This window comes from Danio rerio, chromosome 5 (assembly GCF_049306965.1).
Source record: "Danio rerio strain Tuebingen ecotype United States chromosome 5, GRCz12tu, whole genome shotgun sequence".
In the NCBI taxonomy this organism is placed as follows: domain Eukaryota; kingdom Metazoa; phylum Chordata; class Actinopteri; order Cypriniformes; family Danionidae; genus Danio; species Danio rerio.
Window position 1 is genome coordinate 29,356,025 of NC_133180.1, and position 22,108 is coordinate 29,378,132.

Genomic DNA, 22,108 nt, shown 5'->3' on the forward strand with positions numbered 1-22,108 from the left:
TGACTCGCCCAGCCCTAATTGAGAGTTTTATGAAGCAATGCATATTATTAAGGAAAACTATTATCAATTAGGAATCATTTCAATCTTATTTAATGTTTTACTGAAGGAAATAATCACATACACCAGTGTTTCTCAACCACGTTAATGAAGGACCATCAACACTGCTTGTTTGGGATGACTCCTGTGTCTGTCACACCCATTACAGGTCTTTCAGTGTCTGCTAATGAGCTGATGACCTGAATCAGGTGTGTTTGGTTAAGGAGACATAAAAATGTGCAGAGCTGGTGGTCCTCTAGGCACGTGGTTGAGAAACACTGACTTAGACCACACAGGCTGAGGGTTAATAAATTGTATTTATTTCGGGTGAAGCCCAATTATCATAAAATTATATCATACAATTATCTGAATTATCAAAAAATGTAATAGTAATAGTAGTGATACATTATTACTAATAATTACATACAGTAGTAATACATTACTTTGCATGTTCTTAACTGCAGTGTTGGCCACCATAAAGGAATAACGCTAGTTTTCTGTGATTTTTTTTTACCTTCAGAAAAATACGTATTAGCAAGCAAGCAACAAGTCTTAAGACTTTTATGTTGTTTGATGGTAAATGTACATTAAACAGATGGAAAAAAACTCATATTTATAATATTTAATTGCCCACATTATAGACCAATTTAGTGAGCATTAAAATCTGTCTAAAAGAAAGTATAACATAAGTGTTTCTGTCATGACTATAATGCTTTCAATTTTTTTTGGGGGGGGGGGGGAGATTCTGAAACAGATAATTTGTGTAATACTATAGTACACTAAAACAAAACTTATGTTCAGACTTGGTTTGGAATACAACTTCACTAATGCCAGTCAGCATCAATACAGAGAAACAGAAGAGTTTCCATGAGCTGCCCGTTCTGAAGGAAAAGCAAGGGATCTTCGATACCCTCATAATTCACTTCTCTCTGCCACATAAGCATGCTAGTTTTCTTGCAATGCTTCTAGTCTTAAAAATGACAAATGGCTCCCTTCCTGTAAGGAATTTCTTTTGATTTGTTGGAGTTTCTGGTGCCTTTAGTAAATTTAGGCGTTACCAGATGGAGGTAAAAAGTAGAAAACGAGTTTCTGCTCTAACATTCGAAAGGATCACCATAAATTATTATCCAAATGTTGCTCTCTGACAGTCTTCAACATGCTCTAGGAACCACTGATTTCACAAAACTCCCACTACAGAAAATAAATACTGTAGTTAAAGACTGTTAAGTGTGTGTTCAATTCGTGATCTGCATTCTGTCGAGACTATTCCTTGAAAACAGAGGAAATGCTGCTATGCTCTATTTGTATTTGAACAGCATCATTAGTGGTTTCAGTGAGTTATGTACATACTGAAATGTGGTTAAGGGAGAAAAAGTAGCATAATTGTGATGCCAATGTTTGATATCACTGAAGTGCTCAGTGGAAACATTGTGCAATCACCAACTGCATTAATGTGTGCAAGCAATGCCCATCCACTGCACACCGAGCAGACCTTGCTTTCACCTTTCATATGGTTGTGTATCACACCACTTGTCGCCACCTGTCCAATTAGAATGCAGCAGAGGAAGAAGAGAAACGACCTGGACAACCTCAGGGCCCCTTTTTAAAAACATGTCCCAATCCAGCCTCCTGTTGAGGTGTCATTAGATTCTCACTCTCCCCTGGGAGAAACTGCTCTACTCTCCACTTTGGACTATTTTCTGACCTTGAGAGCTAGGGTGTGCACCTTAAAGAGGCCCACTTTGACCTCCAACTTTCTGCTTTTACAGGTCATGCTAGGTTAATGATGTGTAGAGATGATAATGTGAGAGAGGAGATGAAATCTAGCTTTAGACTTTTTGAATGAATATTCATCAATGTACAAAATGCCACAAGATATTCACCGTCCAATGCTTCCAGTAGAGATGTTACCAAAGTCTAGTGCGCTACCAAAGAAAACAAGTTGCCAATGCAGTCTTTTTGTACTTTATTTTAGTATAGCTTATTTTATAATGCATTTTACTTGGTTATTTATCTGAGGTAATATACAAACAAAAAAGGCAAAGTTTGACTTCATTCAACACATTAAAATACATTCAACATTTCACTCAGTCAATTTTGAATTTTGATTTGTTTTACAACTCAAAATTCTAATTCAATACTTTTCAAAATGTAAATTGTTTATAATTTTTAAGCTAAACGACATCCGCTTAAATGAAACAAACGAAAATCAAACAAAAGAAAATCAAAGAAAATCAAAAGAAACAAACTGAAAAGAAATAAAATCAAACAAACAAAGAAAGAAAATAAAATGAAACAAAATGAAACAAAATCCAACAAAAGAAATGAATCAAAAGAAAAATAACAAAATGAAAAGTAAATTTAATTAAATGAAAGAAAGTAAAATAAAAGAAAATCTAACAAAAGAAAATTTAATTAAAGAAAATCAAACAAAGAGAAAAAAACTAAAGAAAACAAAAGAAAACGAAACAAGGAAATGAAAGAAATTAAAATAATTGAAAATCAAACAAAAGAATAAAACAAATTGAAACAAAAGAAAATGAAATGAAATAAAATAAAATAAAAGAAAATGAAAAATACAAAATGAAACAAGAAAATGAAAGGAAGGAAAATCAAGCAAAAGAAAAAAAACTAATTGAAATAAAAGAAAATGAAAGAACATTAAATGAAAGAAAATGAAATGAAAGAAAATGGAAAATAAAAAATAAAAACAGGAAAGGAACCTTAAGAAAATGAAATGAAACAAAAGAAAAATAAAACAAAATGAAACAAGAGAAAATGAAACAAAAAAAGAAACAAAAGAAAAACAAAAGAAAATGAAACAAAAAATAAAACAACAGTAAAACGAAAGAAAATGAAACTAAAGAAAATGAAACAAAAGAAAGAAAAGGAAACTTAAGAAAATGAAACAAGGAAACGAAACTAAGAAAAAATAAAGAAAAAGAAGTTAAACAAAGCAAAAAGAGATGAAAGGTTGAACCATAAAACAGGTTGTACCTAATCTTTTTGGTCCGTTATCCTGCCTCCCCATCTCAAACTAGTATTTCTTTTATTTTCATTGTAATCAAACTCAGTGGTCTGTAAGGCAAATAGTTTTATAGTTTATTGAACTTTGTGAGACTTCTGATTCATTAACCTTTGAGTACACTAGAAAAAAAAAGATACTCACAGGAAATAGTTATCATACTGAAAAATATGGAGATTGAAATCCACTGCGACTCAATTCGAACATTATTTGTGAGCTGCTGTCCAATGAGGTTTCACAACGAGTTAGGATAATGCCTTAGAATGTACCTACTTATATTTTCATAGGTCTGTAATATTGAAACATTGAACCACATGCTATTTTCCTACTGACATTTGACAAGTAATGATTGGCAATGATTTCCAGTGAAGTAATTTACTACTATGATTACTATGATTTACTAGTAAGAAACACATCAGATCTTTCAAAAAATTCTGACACACACACACATTCCTCTATTGGGTAGAAAGCTTCCAGTAATTCATTCTCATTACTCACACTTGTACCACTATATTATTCATGGTTAGTACAATAGACAGAATGCAGAAAAAAAGCTAATTATATGTTTTATTTCCAAGGATTAATGAGGTTTTTGGGGAGCAATGGCCATATCACAATCCACATTGGTCATTACAAGCAGGGTGATGAAAAAAGCTTCATTTAAATCCTCACCAAATTGTTTGAAGAGCTACGAGGTAGAGCCGCAGACTGGAAGCAGTCATGGAAGTGAAGTCAGCCAAGAAGAATGCATGAGATCTGGAGGTCCACCACATGAAAAGATCATCTCCCGGGGGTTTAGTGGATAGCTTTTCCCCTGAAGACGACCTCCTACAGTTTTAAGATGCTGACACAAACGTTACCAACAAACTATAACATCTCTCATTTCACACAAATCACTGGAAACAATTCATTGTTTGTCACTCTAGAATGCTTTAAAAAAAAGGCTGATATTCTAAATAAAGTGACTCAACCATACATGTAATAACATATTCGTAATTTTGAGGCTGTGTTTCTGACAAAGTTCCATTGCCAGTGTAGATGAATTACAGGAAAGGCCATGATTATAGTACACACTTTTTCCATCGAACATACATGTGCTGCCGTCAGAGACAGTTTAATGCAGCCATCAAAGGCATGGAAACCTCCATGTGGGAAAAGGCTTAGAAAAAACCCCAGTCAGTCTCAGCGTGACTCCTTTAGCACAGAACCTGTTCTCTCAGCAGGAAGATCCATCCCGTCCAGTTACCTTTCCCATAAGAACATTCAATCTTTCTCCATTGTGAACCATAAACTTGCCGTTACCTTTCAGAGCCCTGCCTGTGTGATGCTTTACACTCACGTTAACCATCACAATGCATGTGCGTTCATTTGGGCATCTGAAGAAACACGTTAAAATGAAAAAAAAAAAAAAAAATATATATATATATATATATATATATATATATATATATATATATATATATATATATATATATATATATATAAACTTAGTAAAGGTTTTATTATCCACAAAAACTTTTTTAAGAGGTAGAATTATTAAAAACAGTTTAGATGCAAAAACCTCTTAATGCTGTCTGAGAGTTCGATTAAAAATAAACATTATTCTCATCCCCCATTATTTATGTTGAGTTATTTCACTTTAAAGACCAGGAAGGTTACTTATTCTTTGCCATAAAAGTGATTTTACAGAATATAGAAGCTTGATCAAAATGCTAATTTTAAAGGAAAATTTCTGACAGCATTTAGAGGCTTTTGCATATAAACTGTATATATTATTACATACACAAGTTATGTTTGGGTCAGTTTTTATGTGGGTATGATACAATTACTTCTTGTAGAACTATGGATACAATTTTTTTTTAAAAATGGTTGACAATTCTAGGTTAGGCAACCAACCTTTGCTTACTTTGCTTTGTTTACTAACATAAACAATGAACAGTACATTAATTTACTCATCCTTGGTAATTTAAAATTTGAATAGTCCATTATAGTTAAAGTGTCACTTATGATATAATAAATGCTGTATAATACTGTTACTAAGTTCATTCATTCATTCATTCTTTTTCTTGTCGGCTTAGTCCCTTTATAATTCTGCGGTCGCCACAGCGGTATGAACCGCCAACTTATCCAGCAAGTTTTTACGCAGCGGATGCCCTTCCAGCCGCAACCCATCTCTGAGAAACATCCACACACACACTCATACACTACGGACAATTTAGCCTACCCAATTCACCTTTACTGCATGTCTTTTGGACTGTGGGGGAAACCGGAGCACCGGGAGAAAACCCACGCAAACACAGGGAGAACATGCAAACTCCACACAGAAATGCCAACTGAGCCGAGGCTCGAACCAGCGACCTTCTTGCTGTGAGGCGACAGCACTACCTATTGCGCCACTGCTTTGCCCTACTAAGTTCATGTTACAGTTCAAAGTGTCACAGTATCTCACATATTTTTAGGACCGAATTTTTTCGTTTGATTTTGGTTAGTAACAATTATGTCAACTGTTTAAAAATTTAAATGATAGACGTAGGCATGGGCTGGTATAAGATTCTGACGAAATAATAACCTTAAATAAAAATATCACAGTTTCACAGTATCGTTATTACTGCTCTAAAATATATTCTTTTTAAATGTCTGGGTAAAAAACAAAAACCCTTTTCCCCTTTGAACAATGTATTTTATTTTGAGAAACATTTAAAATAGGTTAGATCAGTAAACACGTCAGATAATTAAATGATTCATTAACTTTTACTGTCAAGAACTATTAGTTCAAAAACACAGATATCATTACATAAACGACATATTTGGATATGTTTTCTGCTGGAGATACTGTTGTTCTAAAAACATAAAAACAAAATATTATATATATATATATATATATATATATATATATATATATATATATATATATATATAGTTATTTTTCACACAAATATTATTATATATGTATATGTGGAGAKATATATATATATATATATATATATATATATATATATATATATATATATATATATATATATATATATATATATATATATATATATATACACATACATGCACACACACACATTAAAATGGTTATTGTCCCATGCCTATAGATGTCAGGGCACTGACGGTACTTTAATGCACACATTTTGAATTTGCCCTAAATTAGAAAACATTTGGAGATCAATATTCCATACCCTTTCTGTTATGCTCTAATATAGAGCCGGAACCACTTGTGGCATTATTTGGATTCACCCCAGAAGACTCATCTTCGTCAAAGTGTAAGATTCTTGGCTTTTTTATTAGCGCAAAGAGGAATTCTGCTTAAATGGAAAGTTTACCTATACAACCCACTTAATTTAGTAGACCAAAGAGATGATGGCTTGTCTTTACCTTGAAAATATTAGATTCTCTTTAAGAGGATCGGGTAAACAATTCTATAGGATATGCCACCTTTTTTTATTATGTTGAACATATTAAGTAATGCCCTATTTTTTTTTTTTTTTTTTTGTGCACAATTTTCCTGTTGCTGTTATTTTTATTAACATTGCTATGTTTCTCTAATTACTTGTAATTTTAGACAAAAGTAACTTCCAGCTGTTAAACTATTGTATATTTTGTTCTACTCTTGGTAAGGGTTATAGGGTTTGTGAATATTTGAAAATTATTCAAATATTTGAAAAAATAAAAATAAAAAATAAAAACTTTTAATCACTTTATTTTAATTTAATGAAATTGTTAAATTACAAAAGGACATATAACAAAACCTTGCATTTTTTTCACAGCATTTGAGGAAAATTTGCTAATCAGATACAATATGGTGCAAATATTAATACATATTCTAAAGTAATATTTTGTCTTTATTTGTTTACCAAACAAGTTGTTCTAAAGGGGATTGCAATAAAAACTTTAAAATACTTTTTTTTCATGTGTATTAGTTACTATATTCTTAGTCATTCTGCATAAATCTGCAGATTTTGTACAAAATGTTGCGCAGACATGGCAAAAAGAACCTTTCTGCCCCTAGATATTTAGTGAAGTTTTTTGTCTTTTATTGACAACCTAAATATGACTTTTGTATTTATGGATGTTAAAAACCCTGAACTATAAGAGGGATACGTTATAACAGTTTTATAAATAACTGCTGTGAAAATAGATGTGTTATGAGGTTTAGAGACACACAAAACACCCCGCTGGCTTTTGCCTTATCCACCTTGTATATAAAGTTTGTAATGAATGCAAGTATATTATGTCAAGTTGATTTTTGGGGTTAGTTAACTATTAAAGTGAGACAGAGACGACTGGCCCAGAATAAACTGGCCACAAGTATTTGTATACATTAATGGAGATTTATAACCCAATTACTGCCAAAAAGATTTATGAAGCAGCCACACAGAAGTAAACCGACTGCTTCTAGCATCCAGGCAAATGAGGCTTTTGTTGATCAGTATAATCTGAACTAATTGGCTGAGAAAGACCCAGTGGGCCCTAATCATTAATCATTACTACAATGCTTACTTTGTTTTGAAGAATTCTTTACATTTGGTCACTATTCATTTTTAGTCTGAAATTATTTTAGTCTCCAATTTAATTTTAGTAGACCACAAAAAAAAAAAAAAAAAATTTCACTTCAGTTTCAGCTCTCACTTAAACACATTTAAAATATATTTAGCTCATAATAATCATGACTAGAATAAAAGAAATAGTTCAAAACTAAAACAGAAAAAGGTTCATATTAGTCACACTGCATGTTGGCTTTTGAAATCTCTTGCTTTACTTTTTATTAACTTTTTTTTCTAAACATTACAGCAGTTCCTTTGAATGAATCCTGGCATCAGGTGCAATACTTACTGAAACCTGTGGAACGGCAAGTGTAATCAGTTTCTGCTAAGATAAATCAGCAGTTTTTGGGCTCCAGGAGAACGTCTGACTCTGTTTTCTCAAGTGGGTCAATGCGTTCTTTATAGATACCTAAATGGTAACCCAAGTCCCAGCACAGGGAATGCCTTTTGGGCTGCGGAGATGATGTGAAATCAGTGTGTTACAGAGGAAACAGACTCTCTGTTGGATGATGTAACAGAACTCAGCAGATTAAAGCTGAGGTTTAACGGTTTTGTAGATTATAAATATGACAAAACAACAAACCCACTATACTTCAAGTTATTACATTCAAGCATTACAAAATGCATCCCAATAGAGGTAATTTGGTTAAAAATGCTGCTGTTTGACATATACCTCTGTGTCTTGTAACTGATACTTCAAACGGTAGATTACTTTTAGCCTTTTATATTACATTGCAGAAATTTACCAGACGTTTCATTACATAAATTTACCGTAAAATAACAGACGTTGCATTACAGAAATGTACCTTAAAATAACAGGCATTAAATTTCAGAGATTTACTGTAAAATAATAGACGTCAAATTATAATGGTCAACTTTATATTAAAGCAAATAGACTTGTTATCTATAAAGATTCAACTAATTTAAGCATTTGATTAAAAAGAATTAATATCAAACAACAAAAATGCTCAAGGACATAACAATTCTGCCATTTCCATATAGTGCTATACTTTCTACAGTTCTACTTTTTTTGTATATCTTAAATTCTAAATACTGTTACTTTTTGTTTAATATTTTGATCGAAACTGGATTCCTGGAGGGCCGCAGCTCTGCAGTTTTGCTCCAACCCTAATCAAACACAGCTGATCCAAATAATCAAGGTGTTCGAGATTCTTTTAAGCGCCTTGATTATTTGAATCAGCTGTGTTTTATTAGGATTGGAGCAAAGCTGTACAGAGTTGCGGCCCTCAAGGAATTGAGTGTGAGACCCACGATTTAAATGAAATAATAATTGTAACTTACACACCAATGTGTACAATGTGACATTAACATACTTTTCAATGAATGCAGCTTGTAGTAAGGAATTAATAATTTTATGATAAATATGGTAAAATTCTCCCAAATTTTGGTTACAAACTAAAGAAACTTGTAGGATTGTGGACTTAAGAAGTTTTCACATTAAAAACTGCAGATAAAGAGCCTTACCTCAATCTGCCTGATGCTGAATGACACATTCATGCATTTGGATTGACTAGTGTAATGCACTTTTTGTTGGTTTACGCACCAAATTAATCAAACATGCTGCAATACATTCAAAACTGCATTTTCACACACACACACTACACCATGTCGGCACATCACTGGTGTGCTTTATGGCTTGCACTGGCTCCCAGTTCAGTCTCGTTGTTTTTAAACACTCACACTTGCATTTAAAGCTCTACATGGTACAGTTCCTTACTATATCTGTGACATTACACATCTTCTGGTTCCCTGCCGTCTGCTGATTCTCTCAACACCTCAACAGCCACAATGGGGAAAAAAAATCAATGGGGAGAGAGCCTTCTGTTGCTGCACCCAGGTTAGGGAATGCTCTCCCTTATTCCTGTAAGAAATGCACACACTATCCACACTAGTTAGCTTTACGATGTTAAAACTCATCTATTTAAGGCTGCATTTTTAAAATCTTAATCATTATAATGTATTCATATTTTATAATGGTTTCATGTTGAACCCTTGTATTTTATTGCATGTTTAATTTCTCTGTTGTTGAAGTGCTTTGTGTTTTAGAAGAGCACATTATAAATAAAATGTATTATTATTATTAGAAAGAAGTTGCCTGCTTTTTTCTTACAATTATTCATTTCATAATCTATAATTTCATCTCTTAGATACAGTTGAAATCTGATTTTTGTTTTTCTCGATAGTCTACAGAACAAACCATCGTTATACAATAACTTGCCTAATTGCCCTAACCTGCCTGGTTAACTTAATTAACCTAGTTAGGCCCTTAAATGTCACTTTAAGCTGTATAGAAGTGTCTTGAAAAATATGTATGGTCATTATGTCATTATAAAATAAATCAGTTATTAGAAATGAGTTATTAAATCTATTATGTTTAGAAATGTGTAAAAAAAATCTTTGGGGAAAAAAACGAGGGGGCTAATAATTTAAGGGGGCTAATAATTGACTGTATATTATTATTCACTATATTATATGTATATTATTACTGACCTGACAAGCCTAAGGAATTGGACAGATTTGTTTCATTCAGGACCATCATCTTCTATCTGCTGACGACACACAGAGAGGAAGCAGTGATAGAGGGAAAGCCCCCTTGTTAATCCTCAGATTAGGGTCTGTTAACTGTGATACAGAGCTCCAGATTTGCCCAGGGGAAAAGTCATGGACAAAAAGCCAAACTCAAAACTGTTTAGAGGGACAGTCTCTTGCCCATCAATGCCAGAACATGGCAGGGGGGAAAACAATGAAGCAAGCGTGTGTAAAATATACTGAGCTTGCAATAACAAAACAAATTCAGATGCAAAAACTTCTCAATGCTACCTGAAATTTTCTCCTAAAATCTATATTTTTCTCAGGCTCTTATATGTATACATTGAGTAATTCCACTTTTATGGTAATTAAGTTCTTTTAATTCCCTTTAACGTGAAATAAAAGAACATAAATACAGGATTGTGAACTGTATATGCCAAAGCTGAATGGCCTTCTCTGAATGTAAGACGGTACACTCCCTGGATGACTGTGGTCGACAAGGCTCTTCTGGGTCTGGTGCCTTTAAACCCAAGGTCCCTTCTTCATAGGTCAAAAAGCCAGTGTGCCCTACATTTAAGTGAATCTTATCGTTTAGCTGTTCCTCGGTTTCAAACTGAAATGGGGAGGCGAGCCTTTAGCCTCTCATCCTGGTATACTCTTCAGTCCAAACTAAAAACGCCTGAGCTCATCCCAATCAAATCATTTCGCTCTATCCTTTATAACAAACAACAGTTCATTTCTCAATGTATGTGTTTTTAACATATTGTAATGTGGTATAGCTGATGAACTAAACTGTATTTTTATAATATCTTTACTTTTTGTTTATTATTGTATTATTATTATTATTATTATTATTATTATTATTATAATTATTATTTATAAGTCATGTGTTGCGGACCTCCTGGGCAGGTCATCCTTGTAAATGAGATCTTGATCTTAATGGGTTTTTTATCTGGTTAAATAAAGAAACATATAGAGAAAAATGTTCAGTTTAGGAGAGCCTAAAATATGGCACTTAGAAGTTTCTTCAAATATTAATCAACTGATTTCTCACAAATAATAAAAAAAATTGTATATTAACTTACGTTTTTGACCAAGTGAAGTGAAAATATTTACTACTGTAGTTTCAAAAGGCACATTTCCTACAGGAAAGCCCTCTTAGGCAATATAAAAAATGTCAGACTATAATATACCATGAACTGCTCCATAAACAAAAGACCAGTGAAAGATTGTGTAGTGCTTTCATTCATAAAGCACATCCATATAATCTATTAGTCTTCATGACTGGCTATCTTTAAAATCTTTTCTATACATGTCTGGAGATTAACAAAGATCTTCTATATTTGTTCCGTAAGCAAATGAACAACAAAAGCATTTAGTGATTATATCACCAACAGGAATTTCAGCTGAATACTTATTTAACCAGATAAAACAAACCACTTTCAGCTGTGCCTCCACTAAAATTCAAGTGATGTGGGAGACGCGGGACTGGCTGAAAGTGCCATTGCTCAGACATCACCCTCTCAGTCCAGCAGGGAAACCCTGAACTCAAGAGCACTCTGTGAAATCCATCAGCCTAAGTCCTTTTATTGCAAGCCTATAACTGGCTTGCTCATCATAGAATGGAGATTGAGAAACGCAATTGGAAACGTAAATTCATTCATTTAATCGTTGAAATGTAATAAATAATCACATTAGTTAACATAAAATTATTCTACACCAAGCGCAACTCGTATATCTATAATCTATTGCAGTGCATAAGAGTTAATGGTGTGTGAGCGCCCCCATGTGGTCATGCGTATGATTACATTTGAGCATACAAAACTGGAGAAAGAAGAAACAGAAAAGACTTTATTTAGTTTGCTTTTTTTAGATTAAACCATAACACCGGATGAATCACACAGAGGTTCCTTCCTTGGCACATTGACTACCACAATTTGCGGAAGAAACCCACAGTGCCTTCACAGTAACATCTCTAGCTCTGTAAAACAGAATCAGGAAGATTAGTGGCACTGAGACACCATGAGAAAGGCATACAAAGTTACGTAGAAAGTTTGATTATTAAAGCAACCTCTATGAAATGCAACCTCAGAAAATAAAAAGGTATACAAATCTCAGTCAGCTAAAGGAGGAGGAGGGAAACAAAAATCAGTCCTGGATTCCATAAACTATTATTATTTCAGTGAGTTTTTAATCTCAACAACGGTATGCAAAAACTTAAAAAATAGCACATTTCTAGTGTAGCGTATGCTTATATCCAAAAATAAAAAGCAAGTCAGAATCAGTTAATGTATTATTTGTTACAGATAAAAGGGCTCTCAGCCACTTAAGGTCAAGCTTTTCCGAGTCGCCTATTCAGCGTATGAATATGAGCCCAGATCGAGTGAATGCAAACAGCAGATTTCACACTCAAGAACAGGAAGGACACTTGTATAATTGCACAAGCTAAAATGTGTGCACTACTACTATACTACTATTAAATCATGTGACAGCTGCTCAAAATAGCTAAATAAAAACGCTATGTATTCCAAAAAAATCCCAAAGAATATATCGTTATTAAATGTGATTTACAGTACAACACCCTGGCCACATGCAACTTTAGCTAAAGCTATGTATAAGAGAGCATTTGTATAGAAGCAGTTATGCTACAGAGGCACGTCACATCTGTAGAACTATTCACACAAGTACTTTGAAATCTCATTGGGGCAAAAAGCAAGCTGGGAAATCTACGGCGGTGAGATTTATTCATGTAGACAGGCTCTTGAGAGAGAGAGGGAGGAAAAACCAGAAGATTTTTCAAAGTCTCATTCTCTCAGAGGATGCTGCCAAAGTGAAAGAGAACTTATCAAAGCCCAGAATGAGCCCGAACACATTTTGAAACCATCCCAACAGGAAATAGTACATTTATTATTGATATATAACTCTATTAATATATAAATATATCTCTCTCTATGTATATATATATACGTATATATGCATATCTATATGTATATTTGTATTTGTTATATCCACAGCTACACCAGTCGCAAAACCGTGTACACTGTATAGTTTATCTATTTATACTTAAAACAATATACCACACTCACATTTATCATCATATACTGCATCTCAATCGACAGATAAAAAAGGTAAAACAATACAAATAAAGTGTTGGTCTACAAAGTAAACCAATAATTTACAATATGTTCTTTTTCTCTTCTCTATCAAAACATCTCATGCACAGAGAGGTTTCGATATCTGTGGGAAATGGTTTGAAAATAGGCTGGGTCCAGGTGCTTTGTTAGCGTGAAGGCATCTTTAAAAAAAGCATCTCAGACTCCGTTTCCGAAAATAAGCAGACTGAAAAGCTCACATGGAAGACGTACTGTATACTAAAAGCCCTTATGTAGGAGTTATGCATTGTATATATTTAGTAATGCCTTCTCTGGTTGCAAATAAAAAGAGGAAAAGTCTCACGGCCGAACGCACTGAACTGTCTGTATATTAAGGACTGAGGCTACTTCAAAATGGCGTAACGAATCACATTCTTCGATTTCTAGCACATTTACAGAACGCAAACCCCACAGTCTTTCTGGGATAAAGACGACAGGAATCACTGACTACACCTGCTTGGCTTATACTGATCGGCACGGTCCGAAGCAAGTCATATAGTTTTAACGGCATCCATTATGTTTGCCCAAAGCAGCACAATATCAACAGAACACCCAAAAACACAGGAGAACATCAAAATGCTAACGAACATCTGCCTTTCCACGTCACGATAAAGCACACGAGATTACCTGTCCTACTTAACACTACCTTTAGGCTATCTTTTATTCGCGAATCACCACGTCGACTGATGAGACATTTGAGGTCCAAAGAAATAAACTGGGCGATTTTTGACACCAGCGTGATTTAGTCATTTTCTTCGACAGCGATTTTACAATGAAACTGCCTTCGATTCTCAGGCTCAGGGTGCAAACCTGGTCTGTTGCTAACTTGAATGTATCTTCCACAGATCCAACATGCAAACTAATACACCAAAGAACACCAAAAATGGAAACGAAGGCCCAAAAACATCACGCGCACGCACACAAACAAACTCCTCAAGCAGGTAATCAACAGCCAATTTCTGCGCTTTGGACTTTGGGAATTCAAGCAATGTCCACCACTACAGAGAACCAATGGAAACGAGAAACATTCGAGGCACACTATGCTTAAAAAGGGAATGTCAGAAGACTGTCGATTGCGTATGAAGCAAGTTAACTACGCAGTCGCGAAATGAATGCATTGACATCATTCATTAGGGTGACTCTGTGTCTGTCTACGCACGAAACATTCACTTACAAGTAGCTCAAACACTAAAGAAAGGAAAAAAATATCCAAATAGTGAGCGCGACACAAGCAGAGCGTGTAGAAATGAAATGATGTCTTTCTTATGGAGCAAGTCTTCTCAATCTGTATAAAAGGCAAGGTGCCACATCTATGGCACAGGCAAGTAGATACGTTACAATCACAGCTGACAGCTATCCCACTACGAGAGAGGGAGAGGTTCCCAAAGGGTAACTATTTTACAGTGGAACTGCACAAACTCTGGGAACGATTTTGGTACATAATGCAGAGTGGCATCACCCCCGGCGCAATATTGCACCGGGTACCATAGTCTCTTTGGGCTCGCGCAAGCACGGCAAAGAGCTCAGGCTGAGGGAACAGGCCTCAGGAAAACAACAACAAAAAAAGTACTGCACAGGAACCACTACAGGCTGGAGAGAGAAGAGCATGGTGGAGCAGCAACATCTGACACCTTAAAGGCCTGTGAGGTCAACGATGGCCTTGATGAAGATGGTGTCATCCCGGATGTAGGAGTTCTTGGAGTCTAGTTTGGAGAGCGGGCAGAAGAGGGGGCAGCCGCTCGCAATGTTCATGTCACTCACAGGCCTCTGGAAGGAGGAAGAGGAAATGTCTGGCCGGAAGGCATCAATGATGTGCTCCCTGTTGTTCTGATCCAGCAACATGAGGGTGACCTGAGGAATCAAGGTGTTGGATGAAATTTTGAAATTACATCCGAGATCTGCGTTCGAGCTGGTATGAATAGATGACAAAACTGAAGCAAGTCATTGAGCATTCAGGGGAAGGTAAACTAAGGATGACACAAAAATACAGAGGGAATGGAAATTGCAACATTCATGCTGCAAGTATCCGCAACAAAGAATACAAGCCTTGATAAAGCTAAAAACATGTAAATGTGTCATTAGAAATGTACTTATGGTTGCGAAATATATCTAGCTCATGGTTTCCTCTACATTTTTTCTTCCACGGCGGGGGGCCACACCAAGATTCATCCTGCCACTGCTATATTACAGCTTCTCATTCAAAACATTCAGTTGATATTTTTTTGGGGGTTTTTTTTATAGCGGGTTATAATCACACCAAAACACATTAAAAGGTAAGCGAGTTATAACAGCGCCAACTTTTCTGTTGCTGTAGTAGTTCTCTGCGCTATTTGTTTAACCCTTTAAGGTGACAAGCTGACTGACTGACAGGTCCATCATGCGTGCGCTTGCAAACACAACGTAGCTTTCAGCTAAGATGAACACAGTTTCCATAATGATATTTTCTAGAGGTCTATGGCTCTGCATACAATGACTTTATCTTGCTGGAGTTTATAGAGGTTTCACTTAACTTCAGGTAGCATTAATGCCGCTCAGTAGGTCTATTGGAGGCATTCATTAATATTCCTAGAAAATCTAATAAATGTTAGAGACACATTACATAAACACACTAAATCACACTTAATCAGGGTCTATTTAAGTGCGCATAAGTAAAATCTGCACTTGAGCAGCGTATATTTAAGGGCGTGCAGGAAGTTTTGTGCACGAACAGAGGAAAACGGAGCTCGAGCACAGAGATTCACATGCTCGTATTACATAAATGCGATCTCGACTTGTAAATACTACGCTCAAAACACTTGTCATTGAAATAATGCCATAGGTAGTTGGTAGGTCTGTGTAAAAGGCCCAACAGGGTCTGCCACCACAGCTGGAAAAAATCCTAGAGGAAACATTGTAGCTGAAATTTAAGAAGCGTTCGGGGCTCAGAACACCTCATTCAAACGGGGAGTCAGCGTCAATGCTTCCCATTCACTTTGAATAGGTGACATCAACCACTGCCAAACTGGATTGTGGATCCATTGGTGCAGCTTCAGTGGCGTTGCTCACTGCAAAACTTGGGAATTTCTCAACTTTTCAAGCGCCAATGTACGCATCAGCCAATCAGATCGTTGTATGCAAATACACCAGCTCAGACAGTAGCCAATTGCGGACTAATTTTATTAGCTGACACTGCTATGATGATCACGTCAGCTTCAACTTCAGAGACGCCCTCGGTCAAGCATTGAGACTGAAGCGTGAATGCACTGTAAGATTTCTTTTGTAAAACATTGATGTACTTATTAAGTACACATTAAATTTAAAAGCTGTGCTAACCACTGACGAATCGTGAACAACTTTTGAGCACCAAATCAATATTTAAGCCTTCTACAGACCAAATCAAATCCAATTTTAGCACCATGTATGTACTGTAGACTATTTCATAATCACATCTATTCATTCAAAGGCTGTGACGCAAGTTGGTATAGAAGAAAAAAAAAACATCATCAGGATGTTAGATCATCATCAGGATGTTGTATAAATGAACATCATCAGGATGTTATATCATCATCAGGATGTTGAATAAATAAACATAATCAGGATGTTGTTTAAAATTATCAATTGATCCTTCTTCAAGAGTTTGACTGACAGCCAATCTGACCAATTATAATCCTGATATTATGTGCTTCTCTTTGCTTTCCAACAAACATGATTTGGACTTTAAAAAACTGTGAAAAAGGACTTGGTTGCTTGTATGGAACTTGCAACGTTTCATGTCTAATGTTTACACAAATAAGAGCAGACCCTTTTCAGTTTTAATTGATGTCTTTACCACATGGAGAATCACCTGTTGTTATCATGCAGGTGATGCAGAGGTTTAGATTTACTCTTTGATCAAAGTCTTAATTTTGACATTCATAAAATCACCCTGACTGTTTCAAAGTCATTTTTGTTTGGGAAAAACTAAATTTTAAAGACCCCAGACTTTAGAATGGTGGTATTTTTTGCAATGTGATCATTTTAACATCTTAAATCCTGTCAGAAACACAATCTCATTTATTGATCTGACTGACCTTCTGATTGAAAGGCCACTTGAGCAAGGCATCACTGTGTCCCCTCATCACCACGAAGAACAGAGACAAATGAGTGCCACGTCCTGTCCCATCTCCATTCAGGTAGATGCGCAAACACATCTTATAGCCGTATTTGCTTGTGTAAAATGCTGCAAAAGACAACAGGCCAAGTTAATTGAGCTTAATGGAAAATACAGGAAAAATGACCTAATACAACTGTACTTAAAGCAGTAGTAACAATACATTAACTTACACACACACACACATATATATATATATATAATTTTTTTAGTTTTTTTTACACACTCACATTAGTATTAGTGTAATGCAATCATTAATCAGAATGTAAAATGTACTTTGAGGAAAAAAATGCCTGCCATAGAGTTTAAAAATTCTATATTTGCAATTGTAAATTGTGAACTGTAATTTTTTTTTTATTTCAATTAATCAGACAAGCTTTTTGATTACTAAAATTTAAAATTAAATAAAATGGAATTTGGTCAAAAATAAATTGGATTTTAGAGGGCTTTACTCACAATATTCCTAAATATTACAAAAACATATAGAAGAATAACAAGTAAAAGTACCAGGTGAGAACATAGCAGGTGCTCGTCCAGCTACAGCATCCTGTCTCTTCTTCGAGAAGTCTGAGATCTTCCATACAAACACACCATCATAGGTGGCAGCAGACATCTCCCTCATCTTAGCCTCCATCTCCACGATGGAGAGATCCCTAAGGCCTACCGTCCTCTCCAACTGCCGTACCTGTACAAACATCCAGTACTGAATCAAACATTTCTGGGGGAAAAACAAGAATTATCTGCTTCACACCAAAAAAAAAAAAAAAAAAAAAAAAAAAAACACTGCTTGAGATTCATCAAGTTAAATTTAAAACTTTTGAAGATCTTTTAAAGACCATTATGGATAAAATTTCAGACGTTTTAATGCCCTGGTTACTTTCTATATATAAAAATAATTTTATCATAGTCCCATATGTTAAATAATGCGCCAAAACAATTAAAGTCTAGTTACATACATGTACTTTTTTCAACATAATGTCTTTTTTTTTTTTATTATTAAAATTTACAAGCTTTTTAAGGCCTACAATTTTGTTTTTTAAATTTAGGACATTTTAAGAGTTTAAGACCCCAAGGACATCCTGCATTACCTTGTTGTTGAGTATCTCAATCTTGTCCTGGTCAAGCCGATGTTGACGATTATACGCCTCCATGGTAGTAGCGGAGCGCTCCATCTCACGGTTAAGCACGCAGACGATGTTCTCAAAGGTATTAACTTTCAGCTCCAGCTCCTGACAGCGACGGCTGAGCTCCACCACTTTGGTTTTCTCACTGTGCAGCTGCAACTCCAAAGCTGCACCGACGGCAGTAGGTAAAGGGGTGAAAGACGTACCCAGCGTCGGAGCTGGCGGTGGTGGCGGCGGCAGTGCACAGGCCCCCTGCACGGAAGCCCCTGCTCCACACAGCTGGCCCATCTTGAGCTCCAGCTCCCGCAGAGACTGATGCAGCTCGTGGATCTTATGGCTGGCCAGCTCCAGACTCTGAGGCTGCAGACTCTCCAAGTTCACCTTGATGCCCATGATGAAGTGCAGGAGGAGGTTTAAGTGCTCGTAGGAACAGGCTTGTTCGTGATCGTGGATCTTCTCCTTCTCCACCTATAGGATAAGCAGTTTATATTTATGTTTACTGCCATATCAGATTCATTGGCTTTACATTTTAGACATATTTAACATCACAAACAGAATGCACAAACAATTATTTTTGTAAATAGAACAAATACAAAACACTTAAAAAAGAAAAATAACTTTATAAAAACTTTTTGAATGCTTCATCCATAAATAAATCTTTAGTATTTAAGGTTTGTCCAGATAAAAACCTCTCACATACCAATATAATTCAGGCATTCCAAAAAAATATGGCTGTGCAATATTCTGATATAAAGTAGTCAAAATTTTAAGTAATCAAAAAGTTTAAAATTGTCCCAAGAGGTCGGGTGTGTTCAATAGTTTTAGGGTTTTTGATCCACTTAAAATGTTGACTATGTTTATGATATTGTCAAAATAAAAAACCTATAATTTCATATTATGCTTTACCATTTATTTAATGGCATCACAAAATACATTAGTTACAGTAATACTTTTTCTTTATTTAAATAAGCAAAATTTTACACACCATTACGATGTTTGCGATGCAAACTGAACAATAACAGCATTGTAATAAGGTTGCAATCTTGTATTTAATCTCCGCATTTTATTTAAAAATATTTTATTTCTATGTTGAACCTGTAATCATTTTTTTAAAAGGGTTTTTATATTTTATTAATTTTTATTTTAAATTTCTACACTAAATGAAAAATTTGTATTGAAGTTATAGAGTAAGCAATATATTCAAATATATATTACATGTCGTCTAAAGACCTTTTTCTTGGAACGCAAAATTACCCATTATGCTTTGCGTGTATGCGCAAGGAGCATGCGAAGAACTTCCAGTCGGCAGCTAATGCGTGTAAACAGTCACATATGGACAGCTTTGAAACAATAGTTTTAATCTATTTTTCCTGCTTTTATCCTCTTTGAACTAATACTGTTGTCCATCAGCACCATGTCCTGGACTGATCATTAAAAGAAATGCGATCTAATAGGATGGAAAACAGCTGCTGTGAGACATTTTTCACTCGTTGTCAGACGGCATCCTCTGCAGTTTAAATGAAGCCTTGTCATCGCTAAAGTCAACATTTTCTCTTTATTTCAAATATATAACCAGCCCAAACAAATGTAATTCAGCAAAATGTTTGACATACACACGTAGCCTGTACTGTGCCACTGACACACTGATTTAATAACAGTGACAAAGTGAAAATATAGGCTAGTGTCATTTCGATATGACAGAAAAACACAAACCCGTGGTAAAAACAACACACGAAATAAAACACAAACGGCTCGCGATTAGAATGAACAGCAAATCAGCCAACAGAGTATCAATAACAGACTTTTATTGGTCATTTTTGTAAATTGCACGACTTTCATACCTGTTAAGTTTCATGCCAGTACTCTGGTTTGCTCTCTCTCTGTGTGTGTGTGTGTGTGTGTGTGTGTGTGTGTGTGTGTGTGTGTGTGTGTGTGCGCGTGTATTTCTGACGGCAGACACGTGAATTAGGAGAACGTTTTTCTCATATTTCTGACGCGCTTGAACCACATGTGACAGATTATAACGGCTTTAACAGACACATTTCTAAGTTGTGTGTCACAAAAACACTCTGTTATCCATTAAAAACGTTATTTGAAACCCATTTTCGGAGCGCAAATTACCAGTTGTACACGCTGTAAACGGAAGTTTTTAGCATTCTACCGGAAGACGCTGGTCGCTATGGCGCACTCCATGCAGCAGCCATGAAAAAGGTCTATAAATAAATTATTAACTGACTGAATTCACAGAATTGTTATATAAATCGCTATTAAGACATTAGTACCTTCTACCGTAATATGAGATTTGTCATATCGCCCAGCTCTACCAAAAAAGTTGCATTACTGAAATTCTGGTGTTTCATCACTATTCAGCAGTATTTCTAATAAGGCCTTTTCAACACATTGTAATATACAACTTGCTTGTATCTTAATTCAAAATAGTACATACAACTTATCAAATAATATGTCAACATATCAGGTAACTTGACATTTCACCAATTCTGATTCCAATTTCTTTAATATACTGGATGATAATGGGACTTATGTTTAAACGTGGGCTTTGGCATTCACAGATTCATTCTGTTAGAACTCCTTTTGCAGACACGTCTGCTTGTTCAGTATGATTGTGGGTAAGTCTCCATTGCTGATTTGTTTCAATTAACATATCACTTATCACATTCCATTTACAAGAACTTGGAAAGCTTGATGCTGAAAGCAGCTGTTGAATAAACTGAATGTGAACTATATATTGAAAGAGTTTGCCTACCGTCATATCACAGCCGACAACATGAAATCTGCAGGGTGTTCTGAATTTGGTGCACAGTTTAATGTGGTCCACATACTGTAGAAAGAAATATTTATGAAAATGACTGAAAAACATTTGTTTAAGTTGACTTTGTGACATAACATTGATACATGTAAATGGCCTAAATAGCATTTACTTACTTTCTCTCTGGGAATTTTTTTCTTGGCACAGCCTTCACAAATCATTGGGTATTTAGGGCAGATCTCATCATGGGCCTAAAAAACAGTGGCAGTTTATTCTGATGTTTCCCTTTAGACATTCTGTTGACAATAAGTAAAGCTTCAACTACATGAAAACTAGGGGGGGTTGTGGTTGAGAGAGCCAGAGATATACACATATAACTATGAACGAGAGTTATCCTGGATGTTAATAAGTAATTTTTTTTTTAATTATGAAAATTTTAGTTTTACATCACTTTTCTACATTGATGGATCAGTGACCACATGGGCATTCCTGACAAAAAGCTTGTGTTTGTGTGTACAGAAATGTACTATTCACCCTCCCTGTTAAACTTGATCTAATACGTGCACACACCTCTCCTGCTTTCACTTCTCATAATGACAGAGGGAGCGATTTGTTTGTGAATGAATCTCCGTTATGAACGACTCTTTCACTCGCCAACAATAATACAAGTTTCGGGCAGCGCAGCATCTCGTTGTCATATTTATTTTGCATTGTTTGCTGATTTTATTCAACAAAACTAGCATAAGCCGAGTATTTAGTGCGAGTTGGAGCTGCT

The 22,108-nt window shown here is 35.2% G+C and overlaps 1 protein-coding gene across 3 annotated transcripts in view; it reads right to left on the bottom strand.

Moving 5' to 3' along the window:
* The window catches only part of traf2a (Tnf receptor-associated factor 2a), a 77,916-nt gene that overhangs the window by 50,332 nt on the left and 5,476 nt on the right, over nucleotides 1–22,108 (bottom strand). Inside the window, exons 6-12 of one of the 3 annotated variants that reach the window (XM_073952209.1) lie at nucleotides 21,510–21,584; nucleotides 21,331–21,405; nucleotides 18,531–19,034; nucleotides 17,950–18,127; nucleotides 17,363–17,511; nucleotides 14,945–15,164; nucleotides 11,999–12,142 (exon numbers count right to left, since the gene is read on the bottom strand). In XM_073952209.1, the coding sequence (XP_073808310.1) occupies nucleotides 14,946–15,164; nucleotides 17,363–17,511; nucleotides 17,950–18,127; nucleotides 18,531–19,034; nucleotides 21,331–21,405; nucleotides 21,510–21,584 (1,200 nt within the window). In that variant the 3' untranslated portion in view covers nucleotides 11,999–12,142; nucleotide 14,945. Of the gene's footprint in view, nucleotides 1–11,998; nucleotides 12,143–14,944; nucleotides 15,165–17,362; nucleotides 17,512–17,949; nucleotides 18,128–18,530; nucleotides 19,035–21,330; nucleotides 21,406–21,509; nucleotides 21,585–22,108 lie in introns of those variants that run through there. The other 2 variants (XM_073952210.1, XR_012406884.1) reach the window with 2 other exon arrangements.